General features: G+C 40.2%; 1 protein-coding gene and 1 long non-coding RNA gene across 2 annotated transcripts in view; one reads left to right on the forward strand and one right to left on the reverse strand.

The window, feature by feature from the left end:
• Window positions 1–159: 159 nt before the first annotated feature.
• LOC110366705 lies at window positions 160–3,113 on the reverse strand. The gene is made up of 2 exons (XR_004931252.1): window positions 2,477–3,113; window positions 160–504 (listed from the first exon to the last, which is right to left on the reverse strand). It is a non-coding gene; the product is annotated as an uncharacterized LOC110366705 (long non-coding RNA).
• Window positions 3,114–15,235: 12,122 nt separating this feature from the next.
• Window positions 15,236–15,720, forward strand: part of LOC118556141 (supervillin-like) — a 52,533-nt gene continuing 52,048 nt past the window's right edge. The window contains exon 1 of the mRNA XM_036137788.1: window positions 15,236–15,378. Within this exon, the coding sequence (XP_035993681.1) occupies window positions 15,318–15,378 (61 nt within the window). The 5' untranslated portion in view covers window positions 15,236–15,317. The remainder of the gene's footprint in view (window positions 15,379–15,720) is intronic.

Consider the following 15,720-nt stretch of genomic DNA (forward strand, 5'->3'; position numbering starts at 1 on the left):
CCTCTGGATGAGCTTTTCATGGAAGAGATTACCAAAATCACCAATCAGCAGCATGTTGAGGTGATATTTCTGGTGACTTTTCATTGTTTCTGGGATCATCTCTGTAGATATTCAGATTTTTTTTAAATTACAAGCTGTCAGCAAAATGTGTAAAAGTCATGATTGTTTCGCTCTAGGGTTTATTTTTGCAGAAGTGTGACAGAGCAGTTATATCGAAGACTTAGTTGACTTTTGCCACCAATATTTGGGTTGTCGAAACGTACATAAATAATACCCACTTTGTTTTCTGTCTGCCTTTTTCTGATTTGGGAAAAGACTGACACACATTGGTAGTCGCCTCAGTCTGACTGTCCCGCAGACTTCACCGCCATTCGCTTCCAGCTGTCCCTCCATCCCAGCTGCTTCATATCCAAATCGGTTTTCAGTACTGAGGCCTTTCCACCTGTCTCCACACTAACGCCACAGTCGCTGTTGTCCTCCTGCTTTCTGCGAACCAGCAGACGCCTGGAAGGAGAAAAAACAGGATAAAGCAAAGTGAAATGTGAGAAGTGCGTCAGAGGAAGGCTGGAAAAAAGCTACTTGTTTAACAGGAAACTAAATTGCAATTGAAGAAAATAAAATCCCGTCTACTTTTCTAAAAATAAAACTGAGGTATCGTTAGATTATTTTGAAAATTGTCAACTCATCTGCATCGAAAATAAACGCAATTTCTCCACATAGAGAAATTTCCCTAATCCTTGGAAAATGCAAAGTTGGTGTATGATTTTTTATTTTTTTTAATGAGGATGTGGCTTTTTTAAACTCAGATGGGTGAGACAGCTGCTGCTGCTCTGCTGAAATCCCACAAGAGGGAGACAAAACACAAACTAACAGAAGTCAAAGCCTGTTTTTCTGTGGCTCACCTGAGAATCCGAGGCAGTAAATCTGGCCAAGACGCCGTGCTGATTCTAACGTACACTCGACTAAAAAATGTTTCCTAAAATCTGTTACCGGACACTCGCCGGCCACTTTATTAGGCACACTTTGCCCGTACCAGCTTAGACTCCATTTATTTCCAGAACTTTGATAAAAAAAAAATTTGCACACAGTTTCAGCTAAGAGTTGAAACACAGTAGCTTCATGCAGCCGCTGCAGATTACTCCGCTGCACATCCAGGATGTGTCTCTCTTGTTCCACCACAAATCAAAGCTGCGTCCTGAGACCGTTTTCACATTATTTGAGCACTTTGGTGCGTTGCCCTGCTGGAATTTAGCAAAGGCAGGTCTACTGCGGCCACAAAGAGATGAACACGGTAACCAATACTCAGGTGAGCTGCTGGGTTTCAATGATGCTGCGTTGGTACGGGTGGCAGCATCCTTTTTTGTGAATTGGCACTCTGGTAATAAAAGGAATTGAATTATTATTGTTAGGAGTGGAAACAAGTGTGGCCTCCTGCTCAGTCAGGAGGCCACACTCCTGTTGCATTTATTTATTTTTTGCTCTCAAAAATGTCTTTAAGGCATTTTGTCCATGCTGTTTTCGCTCACTAAATGTTTGCTTTCTTTCAGGCTGTAAAACGTAGAGATGGTTGAGCTTGAAGATCCCAGCAGATCTGCAGTTTCTGAAATATTCAGACCAACCCATCTGGCAACAACAACGCATTTTCTCTCAACGCCCAGCTTACTCTTCAGCAAGTTATCGTCAACACAAACGCATAATTGCTTTGAGTTCCTGCGCTGTGATTGGCTGAGTCACTAATTGGGTTCAGCAACCAAATTCCCCCAGTGACGGAGGGCCAGAAAACGTCCAAAGGCCACCTCAGCTGGATGTTTGGTCAGCCCAGGCCTAACTCATCCTCCCCATGGAGGAAGCTCATCTAGGATCTCATCGTTTTGGTCGTGGTTCCCAAGCAGAACAAAGTTGGCTGCTTCCTCGGTCTCAACTTCAGTCGCCTCGGTGAGTTGTTCAGCCGGAGCTGGACGGGCGGACAGGGGCCTGGTCTGCAGGGGCTGCTGAGGTTTTCATTGGCGTGGAAGGAGCTGAGTCTGAAAGCACACTGGTCCGTCGCCAAGTATCCCGAGATAAGGTTCATGACTGAAAGAGCGGATCCCAAACACCAGCAGCTGAAGTTTTCTTCCTCCATGATCTCAGCATGAAGCTGACACACAAACACTCATCGTCAAAGCAGTAAATGTGCAGAACTGCCAGCTTCGCTCCAACATCAATAATATTTACTTTCTTAAAAAAAATGCGTCAACTTTTTTGCACTTGCTTCCCAGCCCTACTTTTAAAGATTGAACCGAAAGCAATGAAGCAGTGAAGCTTTTCATCCACTCTTCACAAAACAATATGCACCACACTTTGCAATGAAAGATTTTTTTTTTTAACAACAAAAAAACAACAACATATGTTTAATGCATCAAAATGCAAATATAAAGAAACCCTTCCAGCGCACAGAGCTTTAAAGTCTGGCCCCCTGTGCTGCAGGAGCACAAACCGTGTTGTCCGGAACAGCTGATTGGATCCCTCCTGCGCTGGAGGTCCGATACTTCCTGGCTATTTATGGCAGCTGCTCCTCCATCACGCCTGCTCCCTTCGGTCCATACATGGTTGCTGTGGGATGAGGTTACCACAACAATTTTGGGACGCGCTCCCCAACCATTTGGACGCGGCGTTACCTCCATCTGCACGCCATGAGCGCAGCAGAACCAAACCCCTGCCTGCAGGAAGGCAAAAAAAAAAAACAAAAAAAAAACATCAGGACAACCATGTTGACGTCTTGAAATAGTTTGAGGGGTTTAACTCCGGCATCCCACCTTTGTTTTTTCTCTCACCTCAGCTCTCTCCTGTTGAGCCCACTCCCCCTTTTGTTCCCCCGTGCCTCTCCCTTCTGCACTTGGCGGTTCCTGGACAGATTTATTTCTCCCGGTGCGGCAGAGCACCAGAGGGAAAGCACCCAGGCTATATTTGTCGGGCCGGACCGGCTTGGAGGTAGATGACCCAGGATCCTTCGTCTGCAGGGTTTCTCCTCACGCCTGCAGCTCCTGCGCCCTCGCCATCCCACCAAGGAACCACGGGTCTGTTTGGATCCCCTTTAAGGACAAATAACTCAATTTATCTTTGGAGGTGTGTTTATGTGTGAGTACGATTTTCCTTCATTGGTTAGAGCTTTTCACCTGCCTGTGTGGCATTGGCAGACTGCAAAAAGGGAACTAAAAGTAAATAAAATCTTGTTGAAATTAGTATATTTTTCCTTGATCTGACCAAAGAAATAAGCCTATTTGCCAACGGAATGAGTATTTGTTACCCCTAATTTAGATAATTAGATATTCCGCACTTGAAATAAGATGATGGAGATTAATTGTTCCTATTTTAAGTGCAAAAATCTTATTCCATTGGCAGGTAGCGTTATTTAGCTGCTCAAATCAAGGAAAAATACGCTCATTTCAAGAAAATTTTACTTACTTTTCCCTTTTTTTTCCCCTTTTTGCAGTGCAGACTGCAGTTGCCTCTTTCCCTCACGCGTTTATAGAAAATATTTAAGCTTGCAGCACACTTAATAGCTTAAATACACTGATTAAAATACTCCAAGTCAAGATGAAGACATTTTCTTTTTTTATTTATTTGGTCAGAGTTGGCATGATTGGCCAAATAAGGTTTCGATCCCTTTGACGAGACAAGAGTTTGATGATGTGGATGAGAAATGTGACCATATTTGCTCCGGTTTTAAATGGTCAATCAGTAAATCCTGCTAATCAGTAGGAAAACTTTAGAATTGGTAAGTTGACATTGTGTCCCACCAGAGTTTCCCTCTCCTCATGTCTCATGTAACCTCCGGGGTATTAGCATTCCTGGCTGCAGATTATGGCTGTTTGGTGGTGTGTGTGGGTGCAGCTGATCTCGCGGCTGTGCGCCCTGCGTGTTGTTCCAACATCATTTCCACCACAGTTTGGTTTTTGTGGCGTGAGCCGCTGGCTCGCACCTGCTGCTTCCCGTCAAAACAGGCAGACAAGTTTACAGGCTGGCCCCCACAGTTGACCCCCCCCCCCCCCCCCCCCCCCCCACCGGAGATCTGCAAGCGTCGCTTTTCACCCCCACTGTGACACAGCTATGCTGAATGGCGTAACAGTGTTGTTAGCCAGCTGCTTAACTTAGCGTAAAAGCAGCCGCGTAAACAGAGCCGGCCCCAGGCAGAAGCGAACTGAGCCGCCTCGCGGGATCAATCAGATCCATGCTTGAACTTGAATGTTTGTTCGCTGAGAATGTCTAATGTCTAATTTATTTATATAGCACTTTAAAAACAGGTATAAAACTGCACCGAAGCGCTTTACAAGAAAGACAACAACAACAATTAACCAAACAGAATGTTTGGTTAATTGTTAATGTTAATGTTTTTGTTATTCTTTGGATTTGTTAAATCCAAAGAATAAAAATGAGTTTTAAGAAGCGATTTAAAATGATGCAGGCTGTGGGCAGATTTAATTTAAAGAGGCAAGTTGTTCCACAGAATTGGAGCAACAACAGAGAAAGCCCGATCTCCTTTGCTCTTAACTCGAGTCCGAGGAACTGTCAGTAATAGTTACTTGAACGTAGACTTCTCGACACAGACTGGAATTTTAAAAGGTCTGTAAGATAAGGAGGAGCTAATCCATTTAAGACCTTTTATAAGTTAATAAAAGAATCTTAAAATCTATTCGGTAAAAGACGGGCAGCCAATGTAAAGAGGCCAGTAAAGGTCTTATATGGTCACGCTTCCTGGTTCCTGCAAGAAGCCGAGCCGCTGCTTTCTGGATCAATTGAAGTCGCTGCATCTGTGATTTATCCATGCCTCTATATAGAATAAGAAAATAACTATCAAAACTGGTTTGTTTAAACATTTTAAAATTCCATTTGTATTTCAAGAATTTTGCAAGTGAACCTTGCCAACTCAGTTTGGGCACAAATGCATCTCAGCAAACCGCTGACTGACTTTTTTGCTCAGCGCATTAAAATGGGGCCCCTCTCCCACGTTTTTTCCCAAATGTGGACTGAAAAGCTGTCAGTGGTGTTCTCAACAGAAAGAGGGGCCCCTAAATTAAATTCTGTTTAAGGCCCCATGTAACGTTGGACCAGCCTTGTACATACAGCGTTGCTTGAACACCTGCTTTGTAGATCAGTAAACCAGAAAAATAAGATTTGTAGTGTACTTTATGGCAGAAATTTGAAAAATAAATGTACTTTTACACCACAAGTTATTACTTTTGATAACTGTTATTATACTGTTATTACTGTTATTATTATTAATATTATTATTATTATTAGTAGTAGTAGTAGTGTATCATCAGTCATTTGATTGTTTAGCCATTTCTTCAGCATATTTACCGTTGTGGGACCATTTGCACATTAAGACCATTTGCTATTTTATGACTTTATTTGGCTCTATAGTTATACACATATACATATATATATATATATATATATATATATATATATATATATATATATATATATATATATATATATATATATACATACATATATATATATACACATACATATATATACATACATATATATATATATATATATACATACATACATACATATATATATATATATATATATATATATATATACATATATATATATATATATACATATATATATATATATATATATATATATATATATATATATATATATATATATATATATATATATATATGTTTGTATACCTGGAGCGTGTAACAAAAGTAATTTGGCTCTGGTATTATTAAAGTATGTCTGATTCTGATTCTGATAAAGTCTTGAGAATCAACTTGACAAGCAACTAAATCAGTGGTGGTGATATTCTGCAGCATGCTATTGTAGTTTTCTGGTATTTCATAATGGAGGAACATGTATGCTGGCAGTGTTCTGTAGGGTGTTGGAGAATTCAAAATAAACAAAAATGGGCCTGTTATCAAGCCCCAAAAGGTTAAGGCTGACATTTTAAGAACTATTTCTATTTGATAGGTTTGGCAAATAAATCATTCATGATGTTAAATACGTTGTTGGGTCAAATTAGACACAATGAGATGGGAATGTGGAGATAAATAAGGCATATTGTCTATATAAAGTCATTTTCAATAAATTTTAATATTATTGAAAAGTTATTTTAATTCAGTAACTCAATTCAGTAACAGAATATACAGATTAGCGCAGACTGATGATGTTTTAAAGCCTTTATTTTTGTTTATTATGATTTTTTTCCACCTGCAGCTAATAAAAACACAACATTTAAGATTAGAATATTGCATCAATAAATAAAGCAACATCTGGCATACAGAAATGGGGGCTTAACGAAAAGTATGTTTAATACCAGCTTAAAGTAAAAAAAAAAAAAAAAAAAAGTACTTTAGATCTGACAAACAACCCTCTTAGAAATGCATATTCCAATTTATTGAATATGATGGTACACAAAAGATGTATGTCATCAGTCTGTCTCCCTGTTTATTACTGCTCACATGTGCAGGTAAAGTCATTTTCTGACCTGCAACACCAGGAACCGTCCTGCTCGATCTGACCAAAGGGTTTTAGACTTTTAGGAACATGGTCACCAGACATTTGCATCTAAAACTTTTCCTCAAAAACAAATCCTGAACTGTTTTGGTATTTGTTTTGACGGTCCATGTTTTTACCGACAGGTTACTTACGATGATAAAGATAACACCAAGCTTCAACTAATAAGGGATATTACAAGATCAAGGCTAGATAAAGAAAAAGAATACTGTTTTACTTTTAATTATAGTCACACTACAATTATCAGAGAATTGGGATATTTTAGGGAGGGTTAGCTGTTAATGCCAGCTGCTGGAATAATGTTTACCTGCATTTAGCTGCACGTTTCTCTGCAAATCATCTGGGATCATGATAGGGATATTTAGAGAAACCTTACTTATGTTTTAGATGCTGCGTTCAGCTCTGTATTGGCATGCTTTTATTGGATCCTGTGCTGCTGTTAGACAACACAGAATGCAAACACGTATGAGAGAAATGCACACACTGAGAGCGTGGGGGTCAAGTGAGAGCCTGAAGCCGCACAGCTGGGACCTTCATTCCTCACTCCCTGCTTAAACATCTACTCTGGAATTCCCTGTTTAGATCCAGATCTGCCTTCCCCCTCGTCTGCCAAGCATTAAGCCCGCCTGACGCTCAGCGCTTAAATCTGCATGCTCTGCTCTTATATGGATGTCGATGAGCGCAGAGGCCGGTGCCGAGGAGAGACGAGGCCGGAGAAACACAGAGAGAGTGCTGGAGTAAGGAAGGAGGATCATTGCATGCCAGGAAAGGTTGCTTCAGGATTCGGCTGGTCCGAGCACAGAGATTATGAAGCAAGATCATTTATCTGTCAGTAAATAGTGGAAAATATACACTTTTTTTCACATGGAAATCTTAGATTGCATATTGTCAGTTAAATATATCATATCATTTAGGAATAACCTACATCAGGCTGTTTTTGTAACACGAAGAAGACTAAACCGGCACGCTGGCTGCAGACTGAGCATGGATTTGTAAATCAGAATAACAAACTGGCTCCTCTGCAGCGAGTTGACAGCCAACAGAGGTGTTCATATAAAAATAAAAAAAAATCACTGCTGTGTGTAAGGAGCGAAAAGATGGCTGCAACAACCTATTATCTGTTTTCCAATGATAATTTCCCCATGCCCAGAAGCCTCTCAACATTTTAGAATATTATGGAAGAGTGAAATCATTTCAGTAATTCAGCTGAATCATTGAGCTAGTAAAACTGAACAATCAGAAAAAGATTGATATATTTCCAATATATTTCCTGTAATTTAATGAATATGACTTAAAGTTAAAGAAAACCCAAATTTCAGTTTCGCTGAAAATGTAAATATTACATAAGACCAGCAGATGCCGGTTCACCTTTATCAAGCGACTAATTTAAAGTTCATTCATATTCATGTTCATAGTTTAGAACCTTAAGATTCAGAACTAAGTTCACAGTAAAGATATGAACTAGTTCTGGATCAATCTATAATCATGGTCTTTTACAATAAATGTATCATAAAAACCAATTAGCATGTTGAATATGTCGTTACCAAGCATCATTTGCATCATTTTCAATAACTGTCACCTGACAAGGCAAGCAAGTCCATTCACAGAGGGCCATATGTTAATAAAAAGTTGAGTGGAAGGAAAATGTGCACAGTAAATGTGGATATGAATCACTCAATAGATTTATATAATAAATAAATATCACTTATCGATTCTAAGTAGTAAAATAAATTAACTTCTCAACGACACATTTGGTGTCCAGTTTTTTCTTTTTTTTGTAGGTTTAATTTGGAAATTAGGAAGCAACTGTCATGTTGACCTTTGTGCTCTGACTGGAGGATGATAAAATGCAATAAGTTGGTCACAAAGTCGTTATTTGGATGCATAAAGTAAAGCTCAGCCAGCGTGGCTTTTACTGAAATAATAACCTTGTGGCGTCTGTCTGTAAATGAGCTGCTGCAATTTGGACCTTCTGCAGATGAGGAAGGAGAAGAAACGATTAACAGCATTACAATAGTCGCGCCTGGAAAAAGTAATCAGAAACCTTGAAAGTTTTCACATTTTGTGACGTTACAGCCTCAATTTTCAACATATTTTAGGAATCTCTCAAGTAATATACAAACAAGAAGTATTATATACAGTTAAGCCCAACATTATTCATACTCAAGGCAGATATGTTTTTTTATCCCTTCAACCATGAAGTTGACAATCATCTCTCAAATATTAACACAACAACATAAAACTGATATAAATTGAAAGAAAATGTGATTCATCGTTTTCTATTTACAGTTTATTGGAAAACAGCATTTAAAAAATGATTTATACCCTTCTCAATAATCCGTTAAAAACTTTGATCTTCAGCTCACTCCACAGATTCTCTAACAACTGGAAGGTTTCAAACACGTTTTAAAAATTAAAATCTTTGTGGTACGCGCTTATATATTCTCTCCCTCACTCTGATACCCCTAAATAAATCCTGTGCAACCAATAGCATTGGAAAGCCATCTTACTAGTACACCTGCACATGATTTCAGTAGAAATCCAGCTGTTCTGTGAAAACCGCAGAGGCTCCTTTGAGAACATCAGCCAACAAACGGCGCTATTAAGACGAAGGAGCTCAACAGACAGGTCAGAGATAATGGGGAGACGCTCAAAGCAGGCTCAGGTCATAAAGCGGCAACACAAGCTGCAACCATCTCAGCGGGCATTCCAAAAAAAGTAAAAAACAAACCAACTGGACTTATTTTCCGTAGTTGAAGACGTTGTTTTCCGTAGTTGAAGACAAAGGCCTTGTAATGGCTTAGATAACATGCAAATACAACCGGCCTTTGTTTGGACAGTAGTATAAAGCTTGGTACTCCACATTACTCCTGACATTTTGAATTGAAAAAGCTTCCTGGAGAGGAAGCGAAACATCTTCAACTACGGTAAACAAGTCCAGTTGCTTTGTTTTTTACTTTTTTTGGAATGACCATGACCTGGATAACTGAGAATCTTCACCAGCACTCAGCGGGCAATGTTCAATTTATCTGATTACAGGAATAATATTAGCAGCCATCAGAGAAGCTGCCAAGAAGCCAGGGGTTCCCAAACCTTTCAGCCCGCCACCCACAAAAACAAAGCGCCAGAGATTGGTGACCCCCTTCTTTTTTTTCATGTTTTTGGGGGAGGAAATTATGAGAACAAAGTCATGATATGATGAGAATAAAGTCGTAAAATTATGCAAATAAAGTTGTATTTTTCAATGTCTTGTAAAGTTATACTTCTGTATCGGTTTTGCAAAAAAAGAGAAATACTAAATCTTTTTAGCACATCAGCATCAAATCATCTTGAGGACCCCCCACAAGAGGTGTCTAGTGACCTCCAGTGGGGTCCCGGCCCCCATTTTGGGAACCCCTGCTGTAGTAGCTCTGGAGGAGCTGCAGAGATGCGCAGCTATTAAGGAAACCATTTAAAAAAACATTCAAGAGAGTTCTGCACATGGACGCATTTCACTGGATAGCTCAAAAACAGCTAATTAAATCATTATTTATTCATAATAAATATCGCACCCACGCACTCCAACCATCGAGGATAACGAGAGTCAAACAGTGTGAGGAACTCAAACCACCTGCAGTAAACCCACTGACTCTGGTGGAGGATGCAGGCTCAGCCCAGACCGACCTCTGGAGTTTTCTCGTCTCCTGTTTGTGATGCCTTCTCTCACCCCCCCCCCACCCCCCCACCCTCTTTCATGCACAGCCCCCACACGTCCTTCGTCTGCCTGAGCGCCCCGTAAACGCCCCTAATAAGGCAACGTGTGTTGTGAGTGGCTGCCGCGCAGAGAGGTCGCCCCGTCAGGCCGGCCGGCCGTGTTTACCGGAGGGCCTTCTCTCCGTCTCGTTTTCTTTCCCGCTCTCCTTCTCATCCCCCTCTTTAAGCTCGTCATCCCAAACTATCTGTCCTGTGACTCCTCCTCACTGCCCACAGCTCCCACTCGTTCCTCCAAACGCCCTCTGTCTTCTCTGCTTTTATAGCTTCTTTCTTTTTATTTTATTTTATTTTTAACTGTCCAAAACAGGCCAGAGTGTCATTCATAAGACTTCTTGGATGTAAACAACACTGGCATGAGACCTAAGACGAGCTGTCCAAGTGACTAAATTTAAAATGGACTGTGAGTGGATGTTTTGATGACAACATTGGACAACATGATCAGCAGACGGGCCAAAGGTTTGATCCGACTGCTCGTTTGCAGCCCTTATTTACAGTAAAGGACGTTAAATTTGAATAAAACTAATGTTTTCCCATGATTTAACCGAAAACACCAACGATTCACCCTTCATCATTCAGCAGATCTGCCATCTGAAGCCAAAGATCTTTGTTTTTTTGGAGGAACTGACCTCATAAGACAGCCAGCTGTCTTTTGACCACAGAGTCTAAAACTTTTCCCAACATTTCAACGTCTTGGTGCAGGATGTCATTCTCCCGTCAATGAAAGCTAACACCCAGGACATCCCGTCACCATCCCAAGGCAAAGCATCCTCACAAATACGCGCGTGACTCGACATAAAAGCATTTCCTCAGGTGATCGAGTCTGAGCTGGGAAGCTCGGCACGACTCCTGACCTTCAGAAATTCAGCTGAGTTTGGACCTTTTTGTTTGTAAATCCTGATAACCTGGCTCCCTACGTTTTTTTTTTTTAATTCACAGCGAACCTTTCAAGGTGTATCACCGTACTTCCTTTATATGAAAACTGCCCTTACTTCCTCAAATCAAAGTTTCAGGATAAAATGGGCTTTGGCAGCGCCAAGAAAAGGCATCCATGCTGCACACATCTGCAACACACCTTGCCCCATGAAACCATGAATTCGTAAGTCTATATTAGAATTAAAAGTGATAGACTGACACAAAATAGTGCATAATAGTGAGGTGGAATGAAAAGAATGCATTTAAAAATGTATTTTTTTAACAAATAAAAATCTGAAGGTCGGCCTCTAACAGGTTTTCTTTCAGGACGTTCCTGTGCTTTTAGCTCCATCATCAACTCTGTTTTACTTTAGAGGCTGGAATGTGACAATATGTCCAAAACTACATGGTGAACGAAATAATGCTCTACTCCACACTGCAGCTCTTTTTTTTCTGGATCCAAATAAACCTTATTACCTGTTTTTCTTGACTACGTGGAGGAAATGTTCTGAAAATGTAAGTGCCGGGATGCACCTAAATGGACAACATTGTAGCTTCTGGTTAAAAAACAAAAACAAGATGTGACCGACTTTTGGATGCATAAAACTTATTTGATAATGTGATAGGAAGTGGGATCTTTTCTTTATTCACTATGCTTTAAAAAAAATAAACAACAAAGCCCTACATTAAAGAAATTATCTTCTCCAACAATACATGTAGTTTTATTAACTTCAAACCAAAAAGGGAGAAGACTACTTGTTGTGGCATTGGCGAAAGCAGACCGTACAAATAATTAGCACCAAAAAAGTTTTGACTGTGTTCAGAGAAGTTGTTCCTGAAAATGGGATTTCTTTTTCACGCCTCCAGTTACCAAAGACCAAGGCTGGATTTTTCTGCTGTGTGAGATTATGGTGCTGCAGGAAAAGAGGAAATCATTTTAAGGCGCAGTACCATTTACCAGGAGTATTGGATATGTATGAATTTTATATATATATATATATATATATATATATATATATATATATATATATATATATATATATATATATATATATATATATTACAATACTGGTACTCCTTTCATGATATTTTTTTTAGTCTGTTGGCTTATTTCTAAACAGAAACAATGTTCTTAGCAAAGTTTTAACCCATATCTGTCAGGGATGTGAGCAAATGTGTCTGTAAACGATAAATTACAAATTCAATAATCAATTCTAAAAGAAAAATCTGTTACTCTGTGTTCTGTGCTTGAGTCTGTGTGGGATGTCATTTACAGTCATGAAGGTAAAGATCCTCTCCATTTACAGGTCAAGTGTAGCAAATTGTGGGAGTCTGAGACGTTCTGTTAAAGTTTTGAGCTGCTTTCTGGTGTCCGTCATCTCCTGTTTACATCTTAAGTTTCACTTGAGTTCATCTTGGTTTTTCTATTGCTGATGCTTTAGTTTTTGTTGTTTTGTTGGATCATTTTGTGACTTCCCATTTGCCTTTCATTCCACCTTATGGCAGTTTTTGTACCCATCTTTTTAATCCCTTTGTATCAGTTTACTTCCCATGGTAGTTAAATATGTCCAATGAATTACTGACATAAAAACTCAGGCAGCAAACCCACATTTGACCTTTTGTCCATCTCCATTATTCATCCCGTTGAATGATGCAGTTTCTGCAGAAAAACAATCCAGTGCTTTACTTTTCATGCAGCTATCAGAAAGCCATATTGAAACCCCTTTGCTGACTTTTTTTTTTAAATAAAGGAAACAGGTTCAACAGAGTACAAAGCATAATTTTCTGGGCCTTTTCAGGTTGAAAATGTATATATTCACACCAAGAGGAGTGTAAACTGACATTTTTAATGAAAAATGTTTGCCATTTAAATCATAGAAACTTAAAATGTAACCGAGGCCCTTAAGCAACAGCTATGGAAAACCCAGGGGTTTTTTGGGGGTAACAGTGAACCAATTAGGAATCCCCATGGCTGGATGGAATCTGTATAACATTTGCATTTGTATTAAGCAGTATAAAGTTAAAAAGGCAGACCATTAATCACTGTTTTGTTTTGATTTTTGCAACTTAATGAAGATAAACTTGTTGTTTGTTCCATTAAAGTATAGTTGAGGTTGTTTCTCTGCAGGCCGTAAACCATTATAACAGTGAACTTTATTTGCTTGTCGTTATGAACATTACATGTTCGTCTGTTTACAGAATTAATTTGGTCCCTTTTACTCATTTTGAAGGGGACTAGATTAGAACTCATGTTTCCGGCGAACTGAAGACGAATTGAAATGATGAAAATGAAGATAGCAGCGGGAATACTTGCGTAAAAGATGGATATAGATGAGGAACAGAGGGCAGAAGGATAGATTGCTGGACTCCCTTATTGACTAGGGCCCTCATTAAAACCTGTTTCTTGACTAGAGATAAAAATATTGCTTCAGATAATGATCAAGCACAAATAAGATGAACTCCAGCCTGTGTCTGTCTAATCCCGTTTATTTCGTTTTGTAGTGTAAATTTACCTTGACAGCGGTATACATGATACATTTAGATCAGTCTGACAGGTCCTCTCTGACCCCGCTCTGCTGGCAGAAGCTTTGCTCTCCATTTAGGAGGTAATCTCCTCCCACACCGCCTTGTCATCACTTCTTCCCGGGACGTTAAGGAAAGGACCCAGTAGTGCTCCTGCACTGCAATAACAGATCTAAAAATAAGTGAAATGTTCTTAAAATTTGTGTTTTTGTCCTAGATTTGAGCAGGTAAATAATATTATCTGCCAATGGAATGAGTATTTTGACTCCTAAAATAAGGTTAATTAGATATCCTGCACTTGAAATAAGATGATGGAGATGAGTTGTTCCTATTTTAAGTGCAAAAATCTTATTCCATTGGCAGATCATCTTATTTACCTGCTCAAATCAAGGACAAATGCACTCATTTTAAGAAAATATTACTTATTTTTGGTTCTGTTTTTGCAGTGTGCTTGTCAGTACCCTCAGAACGTACTCAGCTCAGATCATTGTCGACATGCTGTCCCTTAATTCCCCCAGCTTTTTGTGTATATCTTTGATGTTTTTCGTGCAACAGTGTTTGGTTTCCCCGCTAGCAGAGTGCGCCTTGGTCACTGCGAGGCAAACCAGTGGCTGTCTGGACTCGTCAGTGGGACCTTTCATTGACTAACCCTACAGAGAAGGTTGATTTATCCAGACTTAAATGCCATGTTTTTTGCTTTTTGTTTGGCCTTTTGGAAGAAAACGGGAATTTTGGGAGAAAAGCGGGAAGAATGTACACACTCTGGACGAAAATTACCTTTTTTTTTTCCTGGTTATGGTTTTAAGGCAAGATCTTCTTGTTGGGGACTCACTGGGACATTATGAAATGTATTATTTTAAAAAAAAAGACATCAAACGTGGGGCAAATAATACGTTAATGCTGTACGTGTTGTCTCACTTCTGACTAAGAAGAGAGAAAAGAGGGGAAAACCTTCACATGTCCCGGGAGAGCAAAAACCTTAAAGCAGTGACACTCCTGATAAAGCAGTGGGATTATAATCCAGGAGACAACAGCTGTATGCCAGCATCTCAGAGGAATTTCCCGTCCAAACATGTGGTCTGATTTTTCGGGGGGGGGGGGGGGGGGGGGAGGAATCTAATAGTTCCCTGGTTCTGCTGACCGAATTGTGCTAAGCAACCGTCTGATTTCCAGTAGCCCTGGACCCCAAAGCACCCCCTGCAGCTCTGCTGGCACCCTCCTCCAATCCCCTTCCAGAGTTTTTATCATCAGGGCTAATTTCTGCCTGTAATCTGATTAGGGGCCCTGAGCTGCTTTAACACCCTGCTGTGCTGTCTCTCTCTCTCTATCTCTATCCATCTCTGCCCAAACGCACACACACACACACACACACACACACACACACACACACAGTCTGGTGCGACTCCCAGCCTGTGTGGGTTGCAGCTTGCTTTCAGGCTCTCCCTCTCTCTTTCTCTCTCTAGCAGTGTGTGGGTGTGTGTCACCTCCGTCTTTACCTGTCCGCTGTGCTCATCTCCGCCGCTGCCGCCGTCGTCGGTCACTGCCCTCGCCGCCACTGTGAGCTAACGGGGTCCCAGCAGCAGGCCGTCCTCCAGTCCGCCTATTTAAACATGTTTCGAAACCCATGGATCTCTAGTTTCCATGTGAACCATGTGCAGCCCTGCAGGGAAGGTAAGGCCTGTGGAAAGAGGAACCACTGACCTGGCTTCTTCTCCGCTTTGATTTTGGCAGAACAGTAGGTTTGGGATCCAGGTTCATGTTTTTGCTTTGTTGGATGAGCTTAGACAGGGAACCAGCGGAGACAGACGTCACTTAAACTTGGTTTGTTTTGAATGCTTAAAGAATTTTACGGATGTTAGAGAGATGGGCAGAAAGCTTTCTTTCAGTTGAGGACATAAATCATCACCAAATTTTATCAGTCTTTGCTTTAAGTTGAGTAATATTACTCTTAAATTTAAGTGAGTGCTGATATCTTACTGCTTTCTGGATCATTTGGAAATTAGAGCGGTTCAT

This window comes from Fundulus heteroclitus, chromosome 6 (genome assembly GCF_011125445.2).
Source record: "Fundulus heteroclitus isolate FHET01 chromosome 6, MU-UCD_Fhet_4.1, whole genome shotgun sequence".
Classification (NCBI taxonomy): domain Eukaryota; kingdom Metazoa; phylum Chordata; class Actinopteri; order Cyprinodontiformes; family Fundulidae; genus Fundulus; species Fundulus heteroclitus.